Below are 27,149 nucleotides of genomic sequence, written 5' to 3'. Positions count from 1 at the left end.
AATGGAATGTAGCATTGTTCCACCTCTTGTGTGATTTATTTATTTCCTGTTTTACAATTCTCAGTCTTCTAACCTCTCTTCTGTCTTTACTCCTCGTGATATTAAAGCTTCTCAATAAAAGAGCCATAAATGTATTTAAAGGGCCACTAAAGGGCTGAATGCAGCTAAAAACCTGATGATTTATGACCAGGAAACATCCAGCAAATGTGGCTGGGTGACCAAGAATCTTTCAGCATTGTCTAGTGGGTAATGGTCACAGTAAATACCAATTCATTCCAATTCTTTATATGGAATTCATATTAATAAATGGGGTAAGGAAGTGTGAGCACTGAGATGGTGATAGACTACTAATAATCTTTCTAATATGTTGAGTAAAAGTTTATGTGTGTGGAACCACTTGGTGAAACCAAAAACTCTGAGGAGTCTCAGACCTGTGCAATACAGGGAATGCAAGGCTCTGTCATTGCAGAGTGGCACAACTTACATGGCATGTGCTGCATTCAAAACGGGAAGGATGTAAGGAGAGGAAATCAGTGCAGGAAGGAAAAGAGGAAAGAAGGAAGCAGCAGAAAATACATTAGGAGGGGAAAGATTGAAGCAAGAAGGCAGGGAGGAAGGAAAGGGTGGGAGGATGGAATGAAAGAAAGGGATAGGAGTGGCAGTAGTAAAGGAATGAGAGCAAGGAAGGGAAGGATAGATGAGTAAGGATAGAATAAGATGAAAAGAGATGGAGAAGTCAGAAAAGATGAAATGAGAGACTGGGGAGAAGAAAGGAAGGGAAAAGGATGGCAGTAATAGAGGAAAGAGAGGAAAGATGGGGAAAGATGAAATGAGAGAAAGGGGTGCAAGCAATGAGGCAATGAAGAAAGGGAAGGGAGGAAGGAAGTAAGATGAAAAAAGAGGAATAAGGATGGGGGGATGAAATGAGAGATAGAGAGAGGAGAAAGGAAGGAAGGAAGGAAGGAAAAGAATGGTTTATCCTTCTGTGTATATAATTGGACCTCAGGATCTTGGGCCTTACCTAGACATAATAAAATTCCCCATTTATTGCCATCACCCCAAGCTTGTGTCTACATCATCCTCCTGCAGGAGAGAGGGCATCCTGCACAAGGTGGAGGTGGTTGGAATGAGTTGCTGGGGCAGTTTTTTTAGGATGTTATCCTGGTCCTGCAGAAGCAGATTATGGGTATCGGTGGCTGCCAATCACTGCTCCAGGTTGATTCAATAAGACTCCATTTACCTGTCACTGTTACATTGTAGAATATAGAATCTTCTCCGGCATCGCAGACAAATTCCCCGGAGTCGCATGGCTGTGCCGACAGGATGACCAGCCTGCGATGTCTCCCATCACATTCCAGCTGGATCCTCTCATTCTCTTCTAGTCTCTCTCCATCTTTGTACCAACGCACTGTGACATTCTCCCGAGACAGCTCACAGCTCAGGACCAACTCCTCACCACTCAGATATCGCTCATCTGTGTCATCGTCTGCATTCAATATCTTCACCGGTGGCTCTGCAAAGAGACAATATTCTTCTTGTTTCTGCAAGTAAACGTATTAAGGAGGCCATATATAGAGACATGATTGGTCAATAGAAATGATCCTCCTGATCTCACTTTGGGGTGATTTAATAATGTAATTTAAGCTATTCACATAGGAAAGTGAATTATAACTGTAAATGTGGTGAAGCTTTATTGACTTTAACCACCAGAGCCTAGAAGGAGCTCTTGGATTCAACATCACTGACCTGTTACCGTCACATTGTAGAAGACTGAGTAGTCTCCAGCATCACAGACAAATTCCCCAGAATCCTCTGGTGTGGCATTTGTGATAATCAACCTGCGATGTCTGCCATCTGATTCCAGCCTGATGTTGGCACCTTCCTCTATCTCCACCCCATCCTGGTACCAGCGGACTTGGGCATTGTCCCGAGACAGTTCACAGCTCAGGACAATGGGCTCTCCACTCAGGTGCCTGTGCTCAGTGTCATCGCCAGTGTTTATGATCTTCACCGGGGGATCTGGGGAGAGAATTACAATATATCTACGGTATTAAACTTCAGAGGCCTGAAAAGGTCATAATTCCCATAAGGCGCCCAGCATCAGGAAATTCAAGGGTTCAAGGTGAAATAATTCAGTTCTGCACATACCTATAGTCACCTAAAGTATATTCAAGAAAAAATGTGGAAGGGGTTAAACGAATGCTAAGAGGAGTCACAAAACTTTCTGCAGCTTGCACAATATGGTGTATATAAATACTATAAATTCTATATAAATACACCAAAAAAAAATTATACAGGCTCTTAAAGGATCATTGCATCCCAAGTTATCTTTCATTTTTTAGTAGATACTAAATTAAACCAATTAAACGAAACTAATTGTTCTAGGTGTTTTCAGTAGTAATATTCAAGGGTTTCTGGATCCTCAAAGCTCCCATGGTTTTTATGACTTGTGTCCTGTTGAAGTTTTATTTATTTCATATCAGGGAGAATAGAACAGGAGTCATCGAAAAAGCTGCTGGGTACACCCAAAACTCCATGGTGGGTAAGTGCAGAGTCAGGAAGGGAAAGCTGTGGCAGGGTCGGGGGAACTTTGGAAGGGAAAGCTGTGGCTAAAGGTCCTAGGATAGAAGATGCAAGATGGTCCCCTTTCCTATAACCGCATATCAGTTTTAGGTAGACTAGTGTGTACATACATAAAGATGTGATGATCGATCACCATTTTTAACCCTTTTTTTATTTACATTATAGTAATGGCTATCAGCGGACAGTAATTACCCTTTGATCTCCACTTATTCTAGCCACAGCCATCAACCATAGACTTACATTGAGGCTGTGATTACCAATTTATTACAAAAAAGTGCCAATCGTGGCAAAAGTGCCAATTGGGTATTTAAAACAATTCGATCTCCACTTATTTACATGGAGTGAAATGAAAAATGTGTACAAATGATGCTTTTTTAAATAAACCCCCTCATCTATAGTTTCAATATTTTCAATGTTTTTTGACTTTTTAACAGAAAAACAATAGGTAATATAATATTCAAACATAGGATACTAAGAACAAACATTTGGACATTAAAACGGCATAACATATGCGGGTTGCAGAGATACAAAAATCCAAATAAGTTGGTCATTGTTAAGCTCACATTTTAACAATTGGGCCTGGTCAGCCAAAACTACCCGAAACAACCCCCTCATCTTTACCGCTAACACTAACAGCATGGTAAATAAGCTGATGGCCACTTTTTTTAATATGGCCACCTTTCAACAATGGTGATTCAGTTCAAAGACGTTATTTTTAGCCAAGGGTGAACTAAAAATTGGCTTTATTGGTGTATAAATTATATAAATATTTGTGTAAATTGGTGTATAAAGAATCCCATTTTCCTGCCTTACAGCCCATTTACCCCTTTATAAATACTCCCCTGGATCTCACAATGCTCTCACACTGACCTGCCACCATCACGTTGTAAAAGATGGAGTCATCGACAGCGTCACAGACGTATTCACCGGAGTCCGATATGTCTGCTGATGTGATGATGAGCCTGCGGTGACAACCGTCAGCCTCCAACACAATGCTGTTGCTGTCGTGTAGCTCCTCTCCATCCTTATACCAGCGCACTTCAGCGTTTTCTCTGGAGACCTCACAACTCAGCTCCACACGCTCCCCACTCAGGAATGAATATTCCAAATCATCATCCGCATTTATTATCTTAACCGGGGGGTCTAGAAGACAAAAAGACAAAAAAGTTGCATAGATACAAAAATTGTTAACTTCCAATGCATCCAATACTCTGTATGTTAAAAGGTTATGTACTGACCTAGCTCCTGCATTGTTTTAAACTTTGTTTCTGTCATTGCGATATTGTGGGGATTTTCAGCACACATTCTAAAATGCATGAAAATCCAACACCTAAAACCTTAAAAGTTTATGGTCTATGTATAAAATCAGTTTTTCTGACATTTACTGAAACATTCCCTGGTGGAGAATCAACTATTGCCACTGAAACTCATGGACCTGGAAGATTCTGCAATAGAGACTGTGGCGGTGAATATTACATTCACTACTATATAAATTTCAGAAAACATAGAATAAAAATAAAACAAACACATTATAAGTCCCAATTTCAGTAAATTGTTAAAGACAGTGTAAACACACTAAAATATCGAAGCCTCAAAATTGTATGCATGCCAAAAGGCATAAATGGTAGCAATGTGCATTCGATGAATGTATGCGCTTGAGTTTGTACATGTGCAGGTAGTTGGGTGAAGGAGCAGGTAAGAGGGTGCCATGCAAATGTTGAAGCCAAGATATAGTTTATTAGCAGTATCCAACACATTTCAGGGGTTTTAAAAGGAATGCTCCTTTCATCAGGGTCTGGCAGAAGAGATTTAAATTTGTTGCAGTCACTATGCCTGAGGAATAGAGCAGGCTTCAGTTTTTCTGCCAGAGGCATGCTAAAATTTCTCACAGTTCCTACTATCCGGGCTTCGGGATTTGTATGGCTTCCTCTCACCTGGATATGATATGATAAGTTGTCCCGACAGTCCCGAAGGACTAAGACCTAGGTAAAATTTCCCAAAGCCTAAAGATCTTGCTGATCAGGACACTAAAATTACAAATCAGGGAACCCAGAGAACTAAACTAAATCAGGCCACCCAGGGCTTCAGTTGGGGGGATTTTCTTATACTTCCTGTTTTGCACCAGGGCAGGAAATGAGGGAAGTCTGTCCAACAGGCAGCAATCACACTTTTCTTCCAATGTTTCCCTTATAATATCTGCGCACAGCAGTTGCTGACCTTTCACTGTTACTTTGTAAAAAATGGAGTCGTCGCCAGCATCACAGACAAACTCTCCGGAATCTTGTGGCTGTGCAGATACAATGACCAATCTCCGGTGACAACCGTCCACCTCAATCCTGATGTTGTCACTTTCCTCCAGTTCAATGCCATCCTTGTACCAGCGCACTGCAGCGTTCTTTCTGGACACCTCACAGCTCAGAACCATGTGCTCCCCGCTCACATGTTTGTGTTCTGTGTCATCATCGGTATTCACAATTTTCACAGGAGGCTCTAAAATGGCACAAAAATTGTGTTAGCTGCCAGGAAGGTGAGTTATTAAAGATTTGATTCAGACTTTATTTTTAATATTTTGAACAGAATGAGGAACATTTACTATTTCTATTTTTCCCAAAGCAGTGTGGCTGCAATTCTCCCCAAGAAAAGAATTATAGGAAGAATTTGTAAACCTTTACCTTTTTGTAAGGTTTTTCTGGCTATATTATAGGACCCATCTCTTGGGGGTCCATTTATAAATGTCTTCACCCATGATTCACCTAAATTCTACCCACAAATTACACATTCTTCACACTGGATTCAATTGAATGATATAAATGAATTGATTTAATCATAATTCATTTTTCTCATTGAATTCAAATGTAGAAATTTGGGGTAAAAGGTAGGAAAATATTGGTTGGGAACTCACCAAGGGGTCCCTAAACAATTCCTTTAAGTTTCTGCTTTACAACCATACTCCACCCGGAACCCAAAGATTTTGGTTTCTTGAAAGCTGCCTGGTGGGTGAGAACGTCCATACACCACCACCCACAGAATCAAGCAAGAGCTATAAATCTGTCAATCCTTTCCATGTCTGGGCCAGGTGAGGTTCCACATAAAGACCATTTTGTAGACCCCCCATCCCACCCAATCCTATTTACCTACAGGCCAAGTAAAAATACAACATCCCTGAGTATCAAGAGGTAGATAGAAATGAGCCAGGTCTACAAGGCAATGAGAAGAGATTCCAGCGTCCATCTGATCTGCACCAGGGCCTGCTAAATTCCAGCTGCACGGTCTTTGTAAATAGAATGTCAGGAATTTTTTAAAATGCTCAAAGTTGAACTTCACTTCATGCAAACAACAAACCGATGAGAATGTGGGTGATGTAAACCCGTAACAACCTGCAGAATTTCGTACCCTGGTCACAGTAGGGACACCACCCTCACCTTTCCAGAAACATTGGAAAGTCCTTTCTTGAATTTATTTTCTACCATTTTGATTTTGATGGTGGTGGAGAAGTGGATCTTCCAATTACGTTGAAGCAAAAACAAAAAAAGGAACAAAACACACTGTGATGCAACAACAATAGTTGTTGTATTATGTGCATTTAACATGTTTGTTCTGGTGTGAATCTAACTTAAGCATTTTCAGGCCCTCCCCAGCCTAACTGTCCCCGGTCCGCTCCTTTCATTAATTGGATTTCAGTTCTTTCAATTGGCTTGGCAATGCATGTGGGCATTACCTAGGTTGGTCTATAGGAAGCAGGGTGTTGTGACATTCACTTCAATGGCCCTTCCTTAGACGACGCTGGACATCCCAACCAAGAAATAAGGCAGACTCTATCAGTCTTGCATCAGCTTCTATAGCATAATGTGAAGAGCTCATATTATGCAGTGAAATCTGAGTAAGTCATTTCATTCCAGGAGAGGAGCTGTACAACTGTCTGGGTCTGCAGGAAAGGTTGGATTCAGTTCAGCTTTAAATAATTTTGCAAATGAAATAAAACCTGACATTTTCTTCCATGATCTTTTATTCATTTCTCCTTATCTCCTGTCTAATAGGCGTGTGATTTCCACACCTTTACAGGCAGCTAGTCCGACCTCCAATGTTGGGATAACAGATAATAATCTGGATGTGTCAGCCGAGTGTCAGCCAGGAGCAGCGAATGTGTCAGGTGTGTTGGATGAGGAGCGAGCGCCTTATAAATCACAGCTTGGCTACAGAAAGACATTTCAAAGTCAGATGACTTGTTCAACCTTCCAGCTGAAGATTACATCTGCGTAGATGTATTGTTCAATGTGATTGTCGGGATGTGATGGCTGAATCGGCTAAAATACCGTTCTGCAAATAAACAGTCCTAATGTGGAAGATGGGGAGATATTGGTGTTGCAGCGGGCCCTGATACTGTGTTTCATGGGTAAGGAGTCTAGAAAGGTTCAGAGAAAAACTGGAAGTGTTCTGGAGACCAATATAATGGGTGCCATCTTTAAAAAGAGTGAACTGGGAGATTTGCATTTTGTACATGACCTTTCTGTATGCTAGTGGGTTTTTCAGTCATTCAATTTGCATTGCACTTTGATGTGGATTCCTCCAGTAACATTTTAGAAATAGTGAATCCACGGCATGATGGCAGTCAGTGGAGTAAGAACAGGGGTTGAGGAGGTTCTGATCAAGTCTGGGACCCATACACCAGAGTTGGGGACACTGATGACAAGTAGGAGTCTGGTATATAGAGAGAGGCTCTGATGTGAAAAGGAGTGGTCAAGATGTAAAGGGGGGACTCTGATTTGAAGAAGGGGAACTCTTATATACAGGGGAGGAGGATATAAAAGGGGTCTCTTTTGAAGGGAGAAAAATTAGCATTGGGGCCCACTAATCTGTAGCTAGAAGACCATCAGTGGTGGTATAACGTTGGTGTTGAAAAGAGGCAGACCCAAATTCCCCATAACAACCAATAGGTTTGTAGCCACGGGTGGCTGTTGCCATTCTGGAAAGAAGAGATCTGACAGCATTTTCCAACATTGGCTGGGACATCTAAAGATGGCTAGAGACACAAGATAGTCCTCTGATTTGGCCAAAAATAGCTAAAATGGGTGACTAAGATAGGAGCACGACAGGGGTATTTTTAGATTAGTTTCCATTCTCTCTCATAAGGCCAAGCAAGTTCACTTTGTGCAATATTTTCTTATAGCTGAATGCTATTCAACATCTGCAGGCAACTTAAATCGTCGGCCAGTGCAGATATGGCTTGACCAGTTTCTGTTGGCTTGCATATATATATATTGTAATTGTAATATGTATATATTTTTCAAGGACTAACTCAACCCAACAGACTTCATCTATACTTAACAAATTTTGAAAAATAGAAATGACAAATAAAAAAAAAGGATTAACCTGATAGGGGTCACTTACCTGCAACAGTGACATGATAGGACAGACAGTCGTGTCCCGTGTCACACGTATACTCCCCGGAGTCTTCGGGCCTGGCTGTGGTGATAACCAACCTACGTCGTTTTCCATCTGATTCCAGCCTGATATTCTCGCTCTCCTCTATCTCCACTCCATCCTTATACCAACTTATGGTGCCATTCTCTCTGGACAATTCACAGCTCAGCACCATGCTCTCCCCACTCACACCTCTCTGTTCAGCGTCGTCACTTGTATTTACAATTTTCACAATGGGTTCTACAAAAGATAGAAGAGGGAGTGGACATTTGGACAATGGCAACATGATAGATAGGCAGTAATGCAACTTGGTGGAAATGTTTAGCCATGTTTATGGTTCAAATACAAAGTTGAATTTTGCCCAATGACACCTAATCAAACTATATTATAGTTACTGTTAAAGGATATACGTTGGGTTAGAGTTTGTAGTTTGGTATTACTGTTAGAGTTGGGTCTAAGTAGGTCTGTGTTAGATAACCTTTTGGGAATAAAAGAAAATTTCCTAAGATAAATGGAAGATGTTATTGTCATTGTCTTTTTACAGTATATTAATTGCTTTGATTTAATAATAGACCATCAGCTTCAATATTTAAATGGTTGACCTAGAACAAATATGCAGATCAAGGCTTCTGACTTTTACTTGACTTTTGTTCTCTGTATTTTTGCGCTGAGACAGCTATTTAGAAAATATAGAAGGATGATGATCATAGCCTCCAGGCATCTAGAATGGGTTACAAATGGCAGTCCCCAAACATCTCTTATTATTAGTTTCATTTAAAATGGTGTGTTAGGCGTTAAATAGTCTGGTCAAGATAAGTGTTAGGGTCAGGTCAACCACTGAGGCAATTTTGGAGATAAGTAAAGTTTTTGAGTGTGATGGTTAAGGGTTATTGGTTAAATGTTATGGCCACCATAAGGGTTGAGATAAGATTAAGGATCAGGGAAAAGCCACCTGGCACTAACAGGCCCTACCTGGCACAAAATTTTTAATGCCAAAAAACAACATACAAAAACTTTTTTGCAGAACAAGCAATATTAATACATTCAGAAATTCATAAGAAATTGAGACCTCTGTGTGTCTGTAATGTTTTAATCCATTGTTTCTCAACCAAGGTTCCTCCAGAGGTTGCCACGTAGCCCAGTTTCTCTCTAAAGAAAGGCAAAACATCAACTCAACATGTTCCAACCTTTGTGTTAAACCAGGCTTCTTTGGAACAGTAGGGTTCCCCCTGAGGTTACTGAGGATCCTTGGACAATGAGTATTTTGTACCTCTTAGGTCAGTGAAGCTGACTACAATGATATTTTTGGCTATCTGTAAGGAAGACATTCTTCCCAATGGCCCCCAATGTAAGAGGCATTCTTCCCACTGACCACCACACTAATATACTATAAGCTGTAGTAATAGAAGGGGGTTCCCAAAGACCTAAAATGTTTTTCAAGGCTTCCCTTGTGTTAAAAAGTCAAGAAAGGCTGATCGAACCTAAAGTGGAGAGCAAATCTCTTGAAGCATGTTGTTGCGAATAGCCTATCATGTACATTACGCCTCAATAGGAAGAGAACCTGTTGACAGATTTGCCATTAGCTGGTGGCATTTTTTTCTTATCTGTGACCGGTCAGTTTCTTTATTGTCCTCTATCCTACACTTAATCTATTGACACTTTGCATCAGTCGCTATATATAGAACTGGTTTACAGCCAAATCCTCTGAGGACTGGAAACTGTTCAAGCAATTGTCTCAGGAAGGGAGAGGTGTCAATGCTCTGGGTTCTGTCACTGACCTGTCACTGACACGTTGTAGAAGACCGAGTCGTCTCCAGTGTCACAGACAAATTCCCCAGAATCCTCTGGAGTAGCACATGCGATAACCAGCCTGCGATGTCTGCCGTCAGACTCCAGCTTGATGTTGTCGCTTTCTTCCACCTCCACCCCATCCTGGTACCAGCGCACTTGGGCGTTCTCCCGGGACAGCTCGCAGCTCAGGACAATGGCGTCTCCGCTCTCATGTTTGTGTTCTGTGTCGTCACTTGTATTGATGATCTTCACTGGGGGATCTATGGATAAAAACACACAAATATATCTGTATACAAACACACACAAATATATCTATATACAAACTCACATATATATCTATATATATACAAAAACACAAACCTTCAGAGTACATAGGCCCTGATTTATTAAAGCTGGGTGAGCCTGCAAATCCGGAATGGATTTCCTAAAAGTCATTAGCTAATTGTTAGCAAATGTTTTCAATTTTAGACCAGATACATTTCAGGTTTGCTGGATCACCCAGCTTCACTGATGAAAGTGTATTCTCTCCAGCTTTGAAGAGCATTAATAAATCAGGGTCATAGAGTATTTAGCCACCAGAGAAGAGGTTTGCAATATGCAATGAAGAATGGGGTAGTGTAGGGAATTGGTACTCTTGGAGTTGGAGTCAATTTTTCTTCAGTTCAAAGTTACATTGGAAGTGAACAAAAAAAAACATTTAAATAACTGGATTTTTGTATGCATTTGTTAGGTTGCTGACAAGGTCTCTTGAGGGTTATTGATAATGGCAGCTTAGATGAAAAAGTCCTGTGGAGAGGATCCAGGAGAAAAGTAAGGAGCCAATGGGAAACTGGACTGTCCTTTAGTTGACCAGAAACTGAGAAGAACATGTGGACGGATTTCCTTTTTAACTGTCCACATACAAACAATAAATCCACAATATAAGACCTGCCCATCACCATATCAATAGTTGAGGCCCCAAACAATTCTTCTGTCAAGTGTTATTCTTTTAAACACACAGAATTTGTTCTGATATATATCCAGGGCTGACACTATTGTATTCTAAAGCTGAACTAGATATTCTGTTAATCCAGGCTTGTGATCCAGGAACCCCTACTGGACCTGTGATGAAGCTTTGTCAAGGATTGCTCTGGTCAGCTGATTAGACAAAAAAGAGCAGAAGCAAGATGGTGAGATCATCCTTATGTTTTATCTTTATGTTATCCAAATGTAAGTATGTTCCTCATGTTCTACAGGTATCAGAGTCTTCTACTATGTGTATTGTATGCTCCTAGTTTTCTACAGGTATCAGACTCCTTTACTATGAGTAGGTTTCTATCATTCTACATGTATCAGACTCCTTTACTATGAGTAGGTTACTATCATTCTACATGTATCAGACTCCTTTCCTATGACTAGGTTCCTATCATTCTATAGGTATCAGACTCCTTACCTATGAGTAGGTTCCTACCATTCTACAGGTATCAGACTCCTTTCCTATGAGTAGGTTACTATCATTCTACATGTATCAGACTCCTTTCCTATGAGTAGGTTCCTATCATTCTATAGGTATCAGACTCCTTTACTATGAGTAGGTTCCTATCATTCTACAAGTATCAGACTCCTTACCTATGAGTAGGTTCCTATGATTCTACAAGTATCAGACTCCTTACCTATGAGTAGGTTCCTATCATTCTATAGGTATCAGACTCCTTTCCTATGAGTAGGTTCCTATCATTCTATAGATATCAGACTCATTTTCTTATGAGTAGGTTCCTATCATTCTACAGGTATCAGACTCCTTTCCTATGAGTAGGTTCCTATCATTCAATAGATATCAGACTCCTTACCTTTAAGTATGTTCCTAGTTTCCTACACGTATCCCACTCCTCTGGTATAAGTATATCCCTAGTGTTCTACAGGTATCAGACATCTCTCCTAGACATACGTTCCTAGTGTTCTTCCGGTATCAGACTCTTCTCCTATTACTATGTTTTTAGTGTTCTACAGGTATCAGACTCCTCATCTCCAAGTATGTTCCTAGTCTTCTACAGGTATAAAGAATAATTGTTTGCTGACCTGTAATAGTGACATTGTAGAAGACCGAATCATTTCCAGCATTACAGACATATTCTCCAGAATCCTCTGGTCTGGCACACATGATAAACAACTTGCGATGTCTGCCATCGGAATCCAGCCTGATACTGTCACTTTCCTGTATCTCCACTCCATCTCGGTACCAGCGCACATGGGCGTTCTCCCGGGACACTTCACAGCTAAGCACCATGCGCTCCCCACTTGCACTTTTGTGTTCGGTGTCGTTACTTGTGTTTATGATCTTCACTGGGGGCTCTGGGGGTGAGAAACAGATAGTCAGCTATGGTTTGTGCATGTCCGACTGTCCCACCCGGGATTACAACTAGCGGGGTTAAGAGCGAAGCGATAGGTTCGGGTTCCCTGGTTTCCTCCCACATTCCAAGAACATGCAGTTAGGTTACTAAGCTTCCCCCAGAAAAGACATTAGACTGAGGTAGGGACTTTGTACAGAGCTGCGTAATATGTTGGCGCTATATTAATACTGTGTAACAATTTTAAAAACATAATAGGCTGGAATTTGTCAAAAATCATGATGACATCACCCATACCACCCAAAATCATCAGACACCCTTCCTACTATGAAAGATATTTAACAAAGAACAAGCAATCGTACATCCAGAAATGTAAAAAAGGTCCAAATGGCTAATAACATGTATGATAGGGAATTATTTGGGTGTATTACTAAGCATAAACCTCTACACTTTCATCCATTCACTCCCTTTAAAAGTGATATTGGCTGGGTGAGATGATCTAGGCCTAATCTTGTGATAATGAAATCTAGGATCCCATAACTGTACATGATCACATTCCATTTATATTAGTATTGAATTGACTCCTCTGCATTACTCGGTGAGCAGCTCCCTGGTACTGGACCACTAAGGAACCAACTGAAATATAGAAATAAAATCTGGAATAGTAATGTTTATAAAAAAAATAAAGCTCAGACATCCCCTTGAGGGCCCCAAGGTTCCTGCAGGCACCCCACAGACACCTCCTGCAGCTTGGACCGCCCTAAAGGACCCCATAGCTGAGCATCTCCCATTGCAGTCTAATAGCTGTTGGCAGTTAATCCCTGGGTAGATGTAACATTAATGAATAAACCTTTTATTTCATCATTACGTTAGTAAAAGTGTGGCTTTTCACCTCCCACCTCTACAAATATGCATAGATGATCTTTCAAAATAGTTCTTTTGGAACTACAATCTGCCAAATTCTGTGCTGTTTATTCAACCAATCAAATTGCTCATTGAATAAAAAATTTGCATATTGATGCAAGTGCTTTTGGGTAATGTTTGATATTTACAAGTTGTTTGCTTTACAAATGTAATATTTTTTCTTTTGTTGGTGAAAACAAATCAGTATGAAGTGAGTGACATTTTAGCTCAAAGGCCTACCAAAGGGACCAATGGGAGCTCAGCAGCTGGATCACACCACACACCACACCAGCCAGCCATCAGGCTACACAGCTACACACAGTGCTTGCAGTGCCATATCAAAGCCACAAAGCCACATTTTCACATGCAATTGTCAGGGGTGTGTAGACAGGTGCACACTGTGTTGCAGTGCTTCAAAGCCAATGGAAATGTTAGCGGCAGAGGTCAACACTGTGTTGTAATGTGTAAAGCCACATTTCCCCACAGAAATGCTAGATGGCAGCTGCTGGCTGCTTCCACTCATCCAGTCACCCCGCTGCCTATGTCCGTGCACACAGCTGCATTCATTCATGCAGTAATTCTATGTGTGTAGTGCAGGCTGTGATTTATCACAGGCAATGCGGATGCCTGGGAAGCTACAATCCATGTAATGTGGGGGTCTGCGGTCATCCCGCTGTTGTGGTTGACAAAGGAATTGTTAGGGTGGCTGGCTGGCTGGAAGCGTCCAGAGTGGCCACATCACAGCACAATACACCACAACCACACACCATTCACCTTGCTGAACAACCAGTAAGTCCCCAGGTAGGCTGGCCTTGGTTTTAACCCCCCAAGCATTCAAATTCTCTCCGTATTTCCATGCAAAAAGCATTGCATTTTTTTTTTGCATGGAAATTTGTTTTTCATTGTAGGCTATAATTCTTAGGCATAATTCACCTAAATATGTCCAATATTTAATAAATGTAATATTAAACTTTTAATAAAAAAACACAAAAATCTGTTTAAATAAAAATATAGTTAAACATGTAATAAAACTGTACAGTAGCATATATAATATATATATATATATATATATACACGCATGCACCGATGTCTCTGCATTCGCCGGCTGAAGATGGGAGGGAGAAGACATGTCCCAAGGACCTGTGGGGACCAGCAGGACGCCGGGGGACAACAATGGAACATGGTAAGAGGGTTTCTTTATGTTTTAAACCTTCCAACCAGATTCAGCAAAAAAAAATTCACAGCTCCTCTGGGGTGGGGCTACAAGCTCTTGTCACATGACTGATGTAAATCTTTCCAATGCCATGATGGCTGGCTTTAACATGTGATTGGAAAAAGGACATGCAACCACTTAGATTGCAAAATGAATGGTTTTGCAAAGAACCGGAATGCTGTGGATTTGGGGCATTCTAACTCCCTGTGCACACTACCACCCCTATAGCTGCAGTGTCTTTAAAGAGGAACTAATCTCGGTGGTGGCTGGTCCAGGACCTGTCATAGCTGCATCAGGGGAAGGTGCCATTTTTCCACCAATTCCACGGTGGACTTCCAAGAGTCATTCTTCAGCCATTGGATGGCCACTGATGATATAACTTCTGGGTATGCGCAGGAGATACATTTAAGTTAATTTATTTAAGCTCTCCAAGACTGGAGAAGATAGACTATCATGGGAGAACCTGAGTGGTCAAACAACCCTGGAATACATTTCTTTTAAAGCATTTCCTGTTATTAATCTAGCACCAGATCTATTCCAGATTTGCTGGATCACCCAGGTTCTCCCATGATAGTCTATCCATTCCAGTCTTGGAGAGCTTTAATAAATCAGGCCCATTGTCTCTGGCGGTTGGCTTTGTATGCGGCTCTGCAGGGCTACGTAGTGCATGCAGCAAACAATGTAGGGCTAAAACAAAAAGCCACCAAGAGCCAGGAATTAATTTTTTAGCACTACCTTCTGGTGACTTATTGTTTTTTGAATTCAGGTCCACTTTAAAGTGAACCTGTTGGACCAGTGGAGTAAACCATGTGTATGGATTTCCCATTGGAATGAACAGGACCGTGGCAGCTTTTCATACTGCAAGGTGAAAAGGCTGCAAGGTAAACTTTGAGGAGAATGTGAGCAGCCCTTGGATAATGCAGAGAACTTTCTCAGTTTATTTTTTGTCCTTATCCTTTTGGGGTATTCCTTTTATTTCTCCTCTATAGATGCAACAAAACTTTCTGAAAGTTTTTACAGCATGGCGATCAAACCACTGATTGCCACCATTAAAAATCTCATCCCCCCTATATAATGAAATGTGTGAATCTTGGGTCAAAGTGTGTGAATCTTGTCCTATACATAGATTCTTATAAAAGTGATGCAATTTACAATCAGTCATGAAAATCTGGTTTATGTGGTAATGTCCTTTCAGCGGATTGTAATGATATTTACTGTTTGGGCTTCATATAGGAGATCTGCAAATCTAATTAGGTAATTACCATATTTCATGCTTCTCTTCTAATAATTTTCTTGTGTCACCGGAGGCGTTGGCTAGGTATTGTGTGAATCAATGGACCAATAAATTAATCTATATCACATAAAGTTTCCATGCCCCATTAGTTCCAGGTTGGATCGCCATTATCTCAATCCATGCCCCCAAACAACAAAGGCTGATAGATTAGGGAAATTTATTTTTAAAATGACTTCTAATGTGAAATTGTTTTAATTGCAGGGCTGCTGGCTTGTTAGCATGGTGGAAAGATATGGCAGTAGCTGCAAATGAGTCACCTCTGGATGCAATTGTCAGGATACTCCTATTTTGATCTCAAGGTTAACTCAATGTACTTCCCTGCAGGGCCAGTTTTAGGGTACTGAAAACAGGGCTATTGCCCAGGGCCCTACCTTCTCCTCCTTTCATTGTCAGAATGGCATTGGGTGCAGAGAGCTGGGATGCTGTGCCTTTGGGGCCCCCATTTTATATTTGCTCAAGGCCCCCTTTTCATCTGAAACTGCCTGTGCCCAGCACCTTGTAACAGCCTACTCACATAAAGAAGAAATCTAAATTCCATGGTCACGTGACACCCAGACCCCAAACTCCTCTGTTTATTTCCTTCACTCCCTGAATGACATTTCCTATTGGTTGTTTAGAGGCAGGGTAATTGTAGAATGGGGAAGAGGAGCCGTGATGCCAGCAAACAGGGACTGGCAGGGGCAGGCAAGGGTGGGCACAACTGGAGCCTTGGTTGAGCCCCCTCCAGACTGTAAGCGGCACTGTCAAGGCACCTTGAAAGTCTGATTTAGGTGATGTAGAATGTGTTAGAGGGTGACTGATGGACGGTTGGGCAAGATGGTCAAAGGATATGAATGTGTGATTTCTTACCTTTCACTGTGATGGAGAAGCTAATGTTGTCATCAGCTGAATGACAAGTATAGGTCCCTGAATCCAATGATTCTGAAGATGAGATGAGAAGTCGTCTCATTCTGCCATCGGATTGGAGGGAGAATCGTCCACCCGTCTCCACTTCCTTACCATCCTTCATCCAGCGCACTTTAGCCCCCGAGCTGGGCACCTGGCAGCTAAGACAGATGGGCTGCCCAGCATCCAACGTCCTGCTGGCTGGTTCCCCAGAGGCTGGGGCAATGCTGGAACCACGAGCTGCATCAGAAAGGAGACAAATTAATATATAGAGGAAGAAAAATGTGCTGGAAATGTAAAGAAGAGCATTACTTCTAATAGATGAGGCCACATGGGGCTGTATATAGGATATAACCCCCCCCCCCCCCGTTTTTTTTACACAATTTTGCTTACTGGAGTTCTTTTTTAATACACTTCACTGCAGTCTATGGTTCTGTGAATTGATAATTTAAATGTATCTGTGTTTATTCCCCACATACCCATCTGCATTGTACAAGCACCATCTCTTTAATACAGACATTTACAGAATACATAAATACACAAAGTATTTCCTGACCTATATTTAAATGACAAGAGATGCGGGGGAGAAGCATAAATCTGAAAATAAATAGCCATTGCCTTCTTATAACACCACTCTCTGGGCACAGGCCAACAAAAGATTAACCCATTATTTTGATACCAAGAGCAGCCCCCAAAGGACATCAGGGGAAGAACTTTTGTGAGCCCACAAGTTCAGCTTTCGCCACTTTTTCATTTCTGTACCAACAGATAAACAGGAGCCTTTGGATGCCTAGGACTATGGTCATAAGGCAATGTGGATCGGACAATAAAAATAGATCTGATCCCAGCACTTGTCTGGCTCCCATGTGGCATACAAGGGCATCTACCACCCAGAGGGCCCTAGGCAGGTGCACAGTCTGCACAAACAGCCCCTCTGTCTACAGAATGCACCCATTGATGCTGGTTGTGAGGCTTATTTTTAACTACCAAGAAAAAGGTAAAGTTTCTGTTTTGCTCAATAAGAATTATTTTGTTTCAGCTTTCGTTTTCAGAACAGCTGCAGACAAATTAAACTTGAGGTTTGATTGACTTCTATAGGGTTGACAGATTTCGCAAAGTGGCTCGATGATACATTAATATCCCAAATGCAACACAACCACTCACCTTTGGCATACCAAGGAGATTGGACAGCCAAAAAGCCCAACTAAAACCAAAATCTAACAATGTAAATTCTCTAACAATCATATTGATTGTGTGAATTATAAGTATTCCATTATATCTGGGTAAAAAAATACATTGATCCATACACATTCTCTATATAAAAAGTGATTGTTTCCCAGTAGATTTACTGGCAGGTGTCAAAGTCCCTATCATTTACAAATCAGCTAATTACATGTCAGCCTTGTGCCCATGCAGTAAGTATAACAAACAACTGTAATAGGGATCAGGCATGTTATTATGCAGAGCTGGAGGTAAGAGGAGACAGACGCATTTGCTTATCTCATTAGTAATTGGCTTCTGAGATGCAGAATGTGCCAACTCCCCACTGAATGCCCTTAATACAGCAATATACAGGCAGGTCACTGGTTGAATTACGGTTCATATACAACCTTTAATGAGGGTCTAAGTGTTTTTGAAGAGGATTTCACTTTCAAACTAAAAATAGAAACCCTACACAACATGCTCCTGCTGTCTGCTGATTTGCAAGGGGTCTCCTAGTCCACCAGGGCAGACAGTTGGTTGCTTTAGCACAAAGCAGCTCCAAGAAAACCTTTGGGTTCACCATCTAATAATATGTCAAAAGCTTAAAAACTCCCACGTAAATTCCCCAAGGCTCAGCTACATCTGCATGTCTTTTTATTTCTGTTCTTTATAACTTTTAGGAAATTTTGTCTTGCTTTCTGTCCTGGTGACTATTACCGTATAATTCTATGACTTTCACCAAAACAGGAGTAGGAATTTCCTAGTTGGGATACCCAATGATTGTCAATGGTGGAGCTTCTCTCCTGATTTCCTCTCATTTATGTCTTCAGGATAGAAAGTGAATGAAAATCCCCCTTGTGGGGACACAGCTATAAAATATGGCAGAGGTTCTTAACTTTCTGTAGTGTTTTATGTAAAGATCTCCTTTATGACCTTATGGGCTTCATTTAAAGTGGTCCTAGAACCCATCCACATTCCGACTTCCAACATATTGGAACTTCTTGCTTAAAAAAAATAATGTAATTAATCCAACACTTCCTTTTTGAAATTCTCCATTGTAAGATTGGTCTAATGGCCATGGCATGGTTCATTTCGTAAAAGCGAGCCCAACAGAGACCTTAAGACTAATGCTGGGACAATATGACCCAATGCCATCCAATTCCATGGAATGGGCTGTGTTTTGGATAGGATAATGATTGCCACTTGTTTACAATTTTTATTTTTAAGCCTGATGTTAAATATTTAAAACAATTTTGTAACAACGAGCCCCCTTTAAGCTCCTGGTTTTTCCTTTTACGTACCTTTAACTCGTAACTGGCACGTGGACTCAGAAAGCCCAGCGTGGAACTGGATGATACCGGCATCCTTCTGTGTTACTGCCACCAGAACCAAGACGTGGGTTCTTCCAAAACTCTGTACCACTGTCCTCTGATTCTCAAAAAGGATATGACCATTGTGGGTCCAACCAACCTGCTCCGCCTCACTCTCTGTCTCTGCACAAAACGCTGCATTTCCACCTTCCGCAATCTCCAAGCGACGGGGCAGCCTTTTCACTATTGGTCCTGAAAGATGAAGACAACATGAAGGTTATAAGGAATGCCATGGGTGCATGGATCTCCAATGGAAGAGTGCAGTGCTTCAAAAAAGAAGGATGAAAGTGGTGGCCATGGGCAGACTTGGAAACTGGAGTCTGTGGCTGTCCAGTGACTCCTCACTTAGCCCAAAAAAACTTTACTAGGGCTCACTGGAGTTTTTTTTTTTGGTCCTCCAGTATGCCAATCAAACACTGGCTCTACATATACCCTAATACCTTGTTTTCACAATTTTTAGGTCAAAAGTGCAGCAAAGAGGGGGGTAATTCTTCTCAGATGGGAAATCTTTCACAAGTAATAAAAAAAATAAGATTGAACTTTCACTTCACTTGTTGTTCTCTCACTGTCTGAACCACCCATATGTCTCACCATTGTCAGAGCTGCTTCCCCCCATTGATAACAGGAGCTGAATTTCAGAGATTCCTTGGCTGGTGGAGTGTTGCCAGTAACAGAATTGGCCATCCAACATGCCCCGTATACAGGAATGCCAATCTCTTTTACCCTTATCACACCAACTAAAGAATTATCACAACGTCTTTCATACGTCTGCAGACACTTTGCTAGTTGTTATGTTGTTTAAAAAATAATATAGCTAAACTCTGGGCATGGCAGCTTATATTGAAATAAATTCTTCAATGCCTTTACAAATCCCAATTTTAGCTTTTAAAAGCAGTGGTGGCATTGCTGTGGGAGGGGCACAGCAGCTCCACTGACTACAAATTGCCTGGGGGTAACTACAGGAAGGGGGTGGATACCAGACCAGTCACCCTGTGCAAGGAATGAAAGCTGCCATGACCAGTCTTTAGTATATTGTACTCCTGCACAGTGGTAATATTTCACACCAGTACATCTCTGAAATGATTTCAGAGAAGGGTTTAACCTTGCAAAGCCTTTTAATTTTAGGGGCAAAGCATGGGCGGACATGGGAAAGTGCTCAGTGGGATGCTGCACAAGGGTCCTGAACCCTCCTTAGCCAACAGGGGCCCAAAATCAGTTTTGCACAAGAGCCCAATGTTGGCTATGGCTTCACTGGGGCCAAGTGATATAATTGCTAAAGGTCATCTCTATGAGTTGGATATATGGATCAAGACATTTTTGGGGGCACCCTAACATTTTTACATTAGCCTAATGGAAATGAGCAAAATCCCAGCAGACTAAAATAGCTCAGTAGAGCCAAAAGTATAGAAGTGTTTGGGGATACCCATCTATAGAATGGCGTGGAATTTACATGGGTGTCCCCAACCACTTCTTTACATTTGGCTCTGCTTCACATGGTTTCTGGGGCAGTGGCTGGGCTGCGGATAGAGTGGCGCCTTGGCTGTTTCCATCTTCTTCTCACATATTTTAAGCACTTAGCATGAACATTAAGCTGTTGGATCCTCAGTGAAAATGGCAGCTGACAACATGGCTATAAATAGGGCTGTATTCAGGCATTTTATAAACAGAAATTAAGCCACAATCACAGCTGTTTATAAAGGACAATGTAATAAATTGGTGTAACAGATGTTGAGGGCTGATAGCTGATAATATATTATATTTGATCACTAACAAATGAATTGTTATAAACTGAGCATTGGCCAAGCCAAATACACATAAACCTGGTACAGGGGTGAGACCCTTTCTGTGCCTTGCTCCCATTCAGTAGTCAACACCCAATGGGTAATCCCCATAATAACTGAGCATCAACCACAGCTATAGGAAACACAGAGATGAGAAATAAAGAGAAATCAAGTGGACTGGAAATTGGACCTCACCTCTTACTGCCACCTCTGCGATACTCTGTGCCCCTTTGTGTGTCTGGCATACGTAGACTCCATCATCATCCGTCCGAGCTCCGCGAATGATCAGTCGCCTAATGGATCCATGTTCTTCCATCTGGTGCCGCTTTCCAGGGTGAAGTCTCTGATCTTCCAGGTACCAAGAGGTACGGGTACCTTCGGGAACTGAACATTCCAGCACGGCATCCTGACCTTCTCTGACCGCTATATCTCTAAATGGGTTGGGAAAGGGGTCACCTACCTCTGTGGAGAAAGAAAAGTCACAAGCCATTATTAATGAACAGTTTCATATCGATACTCTATACCAGCTTTCCCCATTTTCCTGGGAAACCCCTACAATAATGTTCAGATCTTATGGAACCCCTGCAAAAACAAATTTATTGGGGTCAATGGGAGAAAAAAAGCCTCTTAAATTGGTGGCCAATGGAAATAATGATGATGAGAATATCACCTTAATAAGCATGCAGTTGGCTTTACCAATTGGTATTGGCACCAGAACTATGCAATCATCATCAAATTGGAGATCAATTAGCCACAACTGGAAGAACTGGTAGCAACCTCTGGAGGAACCTTAGGGTTCCAATGAACCTTAGTTCAGAATGGCTACTTCACTCATTGACTTAGGGACATACAGTTGTATGAAAAAAGTAAGTAGACCCCCATGGAAATGATGACTTGACATGAACAATACATATTATTGAAGCACCAATAAACAAAGTGTATTAATTCTCATAATCTAAATAATGAACTTGTGGATTTGTCACATGGACAATGTAGTTACACTCTCTCATTTACCACCACTTCAAATCTAAACAAAATTAGTATCAGGGATTTCAGATCGAGTGCCAATCATAAGAAAGTTCTTAGGAAGCATGTAGGTGGTACCTGTCTTATTTAAACATTGGATATTGATGGTCTGGTGTTTTCTTCATTATTTATGTGTGTGGTGTTATCATGCCAAGACCACAAGAGCTCTCCCATGGCCCTCCAAGAAGAGTTTGGGTATCTGTTAGTTGGCAAAGGAGATGGCCAATTTATTTGGAACCAACCATAGCACTGTAAGGATGATAAACTATAACGAGTGGCATCAATATTAACCATGAGCTAGTTTGTTCAGGACTTTCCTAACTTAACAAATTCAGCCTAAGTGCAGCTAATTGATAACAAAATCAACCTTTAAAAGTTTGCTCTAGGATCCACAGTTAACTCTTGCAACAGTGGTCAAAGTGCATACATTAAATAGAGATTATACCAAGATTACACCATGGAAAGAAAAACCTTCTGAAACAATGTTCTGTTAAACAATAATACTGAAAGTTTTACTCATGGTATTAATACACATCTTTTGCACAAAATGAAACAGCATTTTAAAGAGAATACCCAATACCAACTGGGGAGCATGGTGAGGGAAATGCTATGGTGTGGGGTTACCTTGCTGGCAAGCTTGCAGTAATCAAGTAAACTATGAATTTTGCATCCTATATAAGTTTCCTTAATAAAAAAATAGAAATCTAATTGTCCGAAGGTTAAACTGGTAATGGATCAGTGAATAAAGTAATTATGGGAAGGTGGCTAGAAAGGTGCTAAAGTTATAGGCTGGCCTTGTCAAAGTCCTGCTTCCTGTTAAAATGTAACGGGGAGCTTAGAATTGGCAAGTAATGCAAGAAAACCCACATTATCTTGTAAATAAAGGATCAAATCTATACATCATCAGAGATTGAGGGGCATTTATGGCAAATGTCTATAAAATAATCACAATACATAGGTGTAAAAAAATACATTATTGGTTACGTAACAGTTTTAATTAAATGTAAGCGCTTCAGTGCCATGTACAATGAACATCAGATCAAGACACTCTTATTTCTGCCCAACTGTTCCTTTTGCTGTTTGTGTACTGCCAGGGATCAGGAGCTTTGTAATGCGGCTGCTAATCCTGTGATCGCTATGAATAACCGATCATAGTGATCACTGTGTTGGTACACAACATTACCGCTGTGCCTGCTTTGGTAATTAACCCCTTTGATATATATTAAATTTCTTTATTGGGCTGGGGGGTTCAAACGCCTGCATTACAATAATGCATGGCAATGCACTTTAATTGCTTTCCTGTGATGCATTGGCAGGAAACCATGATTTCAGAAGTTGTCAGCAATAGAAAATATTATAACCTGGTGATTATTGTATGGGGATAACACTTGAATATTACAGCATACCTCCAGATTGTGCCATATGTGCCATTTTTTTGCCCATTAAAGAATATGATAGTTTAAGTAACCTACCTCTCACATGTAACATGACAGCACTCAGTGTGTTCCCAGCTGAGTTGGAGGCGCCGCACACGTACAAGCCCCGGTCCTGCTGCCGACAGAACAGAACCTTGAGGATAAAATGGCCATCTCTGTCCTCGTAGATGAGAGTTCTTCTACCAGGGCTGACCGTACGGCCATCCTTACGCCAGACAATTTCTGGCCTGGGTTTTCCGGTCACCAGGCAGCGAAGCTTAGCATGCTTCCCTTCATTAACCGTGAACACTTTTACCTGGGCAGGGGGGTCTCCCGGGACAGGTTCTGGCCCTTGCCGTGGTGTTGGTTCTACCAGCAGGACAGCTGCGGCAAGGCATTGCCCCAGAGGGTTAGTGGCACGGCAGACGTACACACCAGCGTCCGGTGGTCGGACGTGGGAAATGCACAAGGTGTGACCGTCAGGAGATAAGCGGTAATGAGATCCATCGCATATCTCATCCAAGCTCCGTCCATCTTTCTCCCAACGAATTACAGGCTCTGGTTTTCCGGATACCCTACAAGCAAACTCCACACTTTGCCCACGGGTCAGCCTTTGCGAGCTTGGCACAAGTATAAAATGTGGCTGGAAGTCTTGGCCCCCATTGTGATCATCATTGGCGGTCAGTTGCTGACCAACAGCTGAGGCCTCCACAGAAAGCTCTGGCTGGGAAGACTCTGTCATGGAATTTGTGGTGTACTTGGTAGACAATGGTGAGTCAGTGGGCAAACCAGTACGTGGTTCGTTGAGTGTCACGGTAAGCTTAGCTCCAGCATAGCCCTCCCCTGCCCAGTTACTTGCCCTGCACATGTAATGTCCAGAATCTTCCAAGCGTAGGTCACTTATCACCAATTGGTACCAATCTCCATCCTGCTGTGTGTAGCACCTATCGCCCAATTCAAGCCGGATATTCCCAACACGTTCCCATAGCACACAAGGTGGGGGGTCCCCACTTATGCGGCATCTCAGGACAGCGTGGGTGCCGATGGGAGCTGAGACGGAGCGGGGGAAGTACAAAAAGCGCGGAGCATTCCCCGGCATTTCCAGAGCCACGTGGGAGTTGTGTGATGGAAGAGACACAGCTGCCATCTGTCTGCCAACAAAAAAGAAATCAATTAATAGAAATTTGTAATAAAGTCACAAGAAAGTCAAAATAATTCAACAAGGTCATCCCGAACCTAAAATATTCTGTGCAGAAACATTTATGGTACTCACAGACAGAAAATCCAGGGGTGAGCAGATACCTGAGAACAACCAAGGTGGCATCTGTCCGTCATCTGTACCCACAAAGCTGGCTATGACCCGATACAGGTTATTTTTACCCCCGTAGACTGAAGCTGTAAATGTGGGCTCACAATGGTGTCCAGTCAACTTTTTAGCTTGGCCTGCAATGTTTTTATTGTCTTCGGAAGATTCATGTAGAGATTTCTCAGCAAACGGTGTGTGATTCAGCAAACATAGAATGCATCTAGTCCAGCAAAAATGTTTTGCTGGATCACCCAGGTTCTCCCATACTAGTCTATCTTCTCCAGTCTTGGAGAGCTTTCATAAATCAGACGGATATACAGAATGGCAAAGAATACCCCCATGTATGGACAGGTGAGGCCCTTGGCACAGCATTCCAGCTCCCTGCACCCCCTGCTTAGTCCACCTCTCTACCCCCAAAAAAATGAACCTGCAAGTGGATCATGAAAAATCAATGGGAAAACATCTATGTGTAAGAGAAAAACGGATCAGAGGGGGTTTTATTCCCAATGAGGGACACTTAGACTCTACGGGCGTGATTTAATAAAGTTCTCTAAGACTTGAGAAGATATTCTTTCATCAGTGAACTTGGGTGATCCAGCAAACCTTAAATGGATTTGGTCCGGGATTGGAAACATTTGCTAACAAAAGTTAAAATAAATTTTAAGAAATCCATTCCATGATTGCCAGATCACACAGGTTCATTAAATCAGACCCAATGTGTACTTTGTTACATATTGTGGCCGATATAAATATAGGAAAACACTTTGTAAATCACCACCGTCCTGCCTCTGCTAGGCCTGTGCAGCGTATTGAAGTATTCACACTGCCCAGTAAAGTTTCACTTTTTTTTGGAAGCTGCGTTGCTTCAGCTGTCTGCAGATGTAATCTACAGCTGACAATGGAATGTTTGCATACAGCACCGACCATAATATCAGCCAGCTTCTGTTATTTACAAGGGTGAATATTCTTCTAGCCTTACATTCACAGAAATGCAGAGGCATCATTTTTAGAACATTCCACCACCATTTCCAGAGAGGATTCACTTTGTCAACCAAACATTTTCAAAAAAGATTCACTTATCAGCATGAAGCACAACAGAGATTCCAATTACAAACCAAATTCATTTCTTACATTTAAAATCAAAATAGATTCACTCATTGCACATAAAGCAAATCCTCAATAGGTGTGTATTATATAATAGGGACAGAGGAATGTTCAACATACATTCACTTTGTGAATCGAACCGTAAATCCTTTACAAATAAACCCATTATTACAGCAGTTGTGCGAGATTGTAATAATGTATACAAAACCAGAATGGTTTGTTATATCCAAAAGATTCTAATAATTCAGGAAAAGCATTGTTGGGTGACATTGTCGAGTCAAACATTGCGTCGTGTGAATGAATACACCAACGCATACTTGTGAATTGGGCAATTCTTGCTTAAGCTACGTACATACAGCAGATCATCGCCCAAGATGAACAGTTGTGCTTGTCTCGGGGAAAATCTGACATGCATAAAGCGCCCCTGGGTGTTGTTCATCAATCTGTCATGATGCATTGATGAACAACCAATCATAAACGACCCTTTGGGAACGACTGCTGTTCATTCCTATGGAGAAGAATGAATCATGGTGCCACTTGGGTGCCATTTATTCGCCCCCCCCCCCCCTTCTCTGTAGAACAAACCAGCATTGATAAATCCTCTGGCATCCATCTGGAATCCAATTTCCCCTCTCCATGGAAGCCTTCGGTGAATGTGTCGGACTCACCGCACCTTCAGCTACATAAAACAGATTAAGGATTCACACAAACCTGCTTGGAAATGTTGCAGCTCAGCCTGACGTCAGAACGAAGCCCCTGGGCCAGAAAACCCTCCGGGCCCTCCAATTGTGGAATCTCTTAGTCCAGCCTGGCGCTGGGGTTGTCGCCGGTGTCTTGGTGGGACCTGGGCTGCTTGAGATGCCCTCTCGGACGGCTGCAGATAGGCAATGCTCCTCCTCGGCCACAAACAATCCTAATTTTAGTCCCCAGATAAAATGTTGTAGCAGCTGAGTCTGAGACACAGACAGGAGAGGACGGAGCGAGCGGCAGAGAGGGTGCAATGTGGGGACAGGTGGAAAAGAAGCAATGCAGGCGGCTACACCTCCCCCCGGGATACATTTCATACTTGGGAGCATGGGCGGCCATGCCAGCCATTGATTGGTATACATAGGTATGCGGGGTGGGTGACGTGCTTTTTTTTTTTTTGGGTATAAGATAACATAATGGTTTGAACACAACCCCCCCCCCCCCCCCATGGCATTAATGAATGCGAGCGGTGCATTCCTGCCCTATCACTTCCGACATAATCGCAGCACTTCAGTGGTCTGCCATCCATCACACCAGAGCCTGACGGACGCCCCAACCCCCCCAGACGGGGACAGAAAAAAGTTTATGGACGTGTGGCATGAGCTTGTCCCAGCATGCTGCCTGGCACCGCATACCAACCTCGCCACTAATATACACGGGTATCATGTAACACGGAACGCAGCGAATGCCTTCTGGGTTCCACCGGATTTTCTGTTCGTTCTCAGGGCGGCACCTGTTATGACTGCAGAGACATCAATTATCTCAGCTTGTAAACGATTG

The 27,149-nt window shown here is 42.0% G+C and overlaps 1 protein-coding gene across 2 annotated transcripts in view; it reads right to left on the bottom strand.

Moving 5' to 3' along the window:
* The window catches only part of OBSL1 (obscurin like cytoskeletal adaptor 1), a 55,620-nt gene extending 28,954 nt beyond the window's left edge, over positions 1-26,666 (bottom strand). The window contains exons 1-12 of one of the 2 annotated variants that reach the window (XM_072418072.1): positions 26,334-26,666; positions 23,270-24,363; positions 20,967-21,233; positions 18,922-19,182; positions 16,382-16,657; positions 11,854-12,126; positions 9,783-10,055; positions 7,972-8,244; positions 4,801-5,073; positions 3,454-3,726; positions 1,747-2,019; positions 1,241-1,513 (exon numbers count right to left, since the gene is read on the bottom strand). In XM_072418072.1, the coding sequence (XP_072274173.1) occupies positions 1,241-1,513; positions 1,747-2,019; positions 3,454-3,726; positions 4,801-5,073; positions 7,972-8,244; positions 9,783-10,055; positions 11,854-12,126; positions 16,382-16,657; positions 18,922-19,182; positions 20,967-21,233; positions 23,270-24,359 (3,805 nt within the window). In that variant the 5' untranslated portion in view covers positions 24,360-24,363; positions 26,334-26,666. The remainder of the gene's footprint in view (positions 1-1,240; positions 1,514-1,746; positions 2,020-3,453; positions 3,727-4,800; positions 5,074-7,971; positions 8,245-9,782; positions 10,056-11,853; positions 12,127-16,381; positions 16,658-18,921; positions 19,183-20,966; positions 21,234-23,269; positions 24,364-26,333) is intronic. The other variant, XM_072418073.1, reaches the window with a different exon arrangement.
* Positions 26,667-27,149: the final 483 nt, after the last annotated feature.

Source organism: Pyxicephalus adspersus, chromosome 7 (assembly GCF_032062135.1).
Source record: "Pyxicephalus adspersus chromosome 7, UCB_Pads_2.0, whole genome shotgun sequence".
NCBI classification, from domain to species: domain Eukaryota; kingdom Metazoa; phylum Chordata; class Amphibia; order Anura; family Pyxicephalidae; genus Pyxicephalus; species Pyxicephalus adspersus.
The sequence above is the reverse complement of the archived record's forward strand: the minus strand, read 5'-3'. Positions and strand labels throughout refer to the sequence as shown.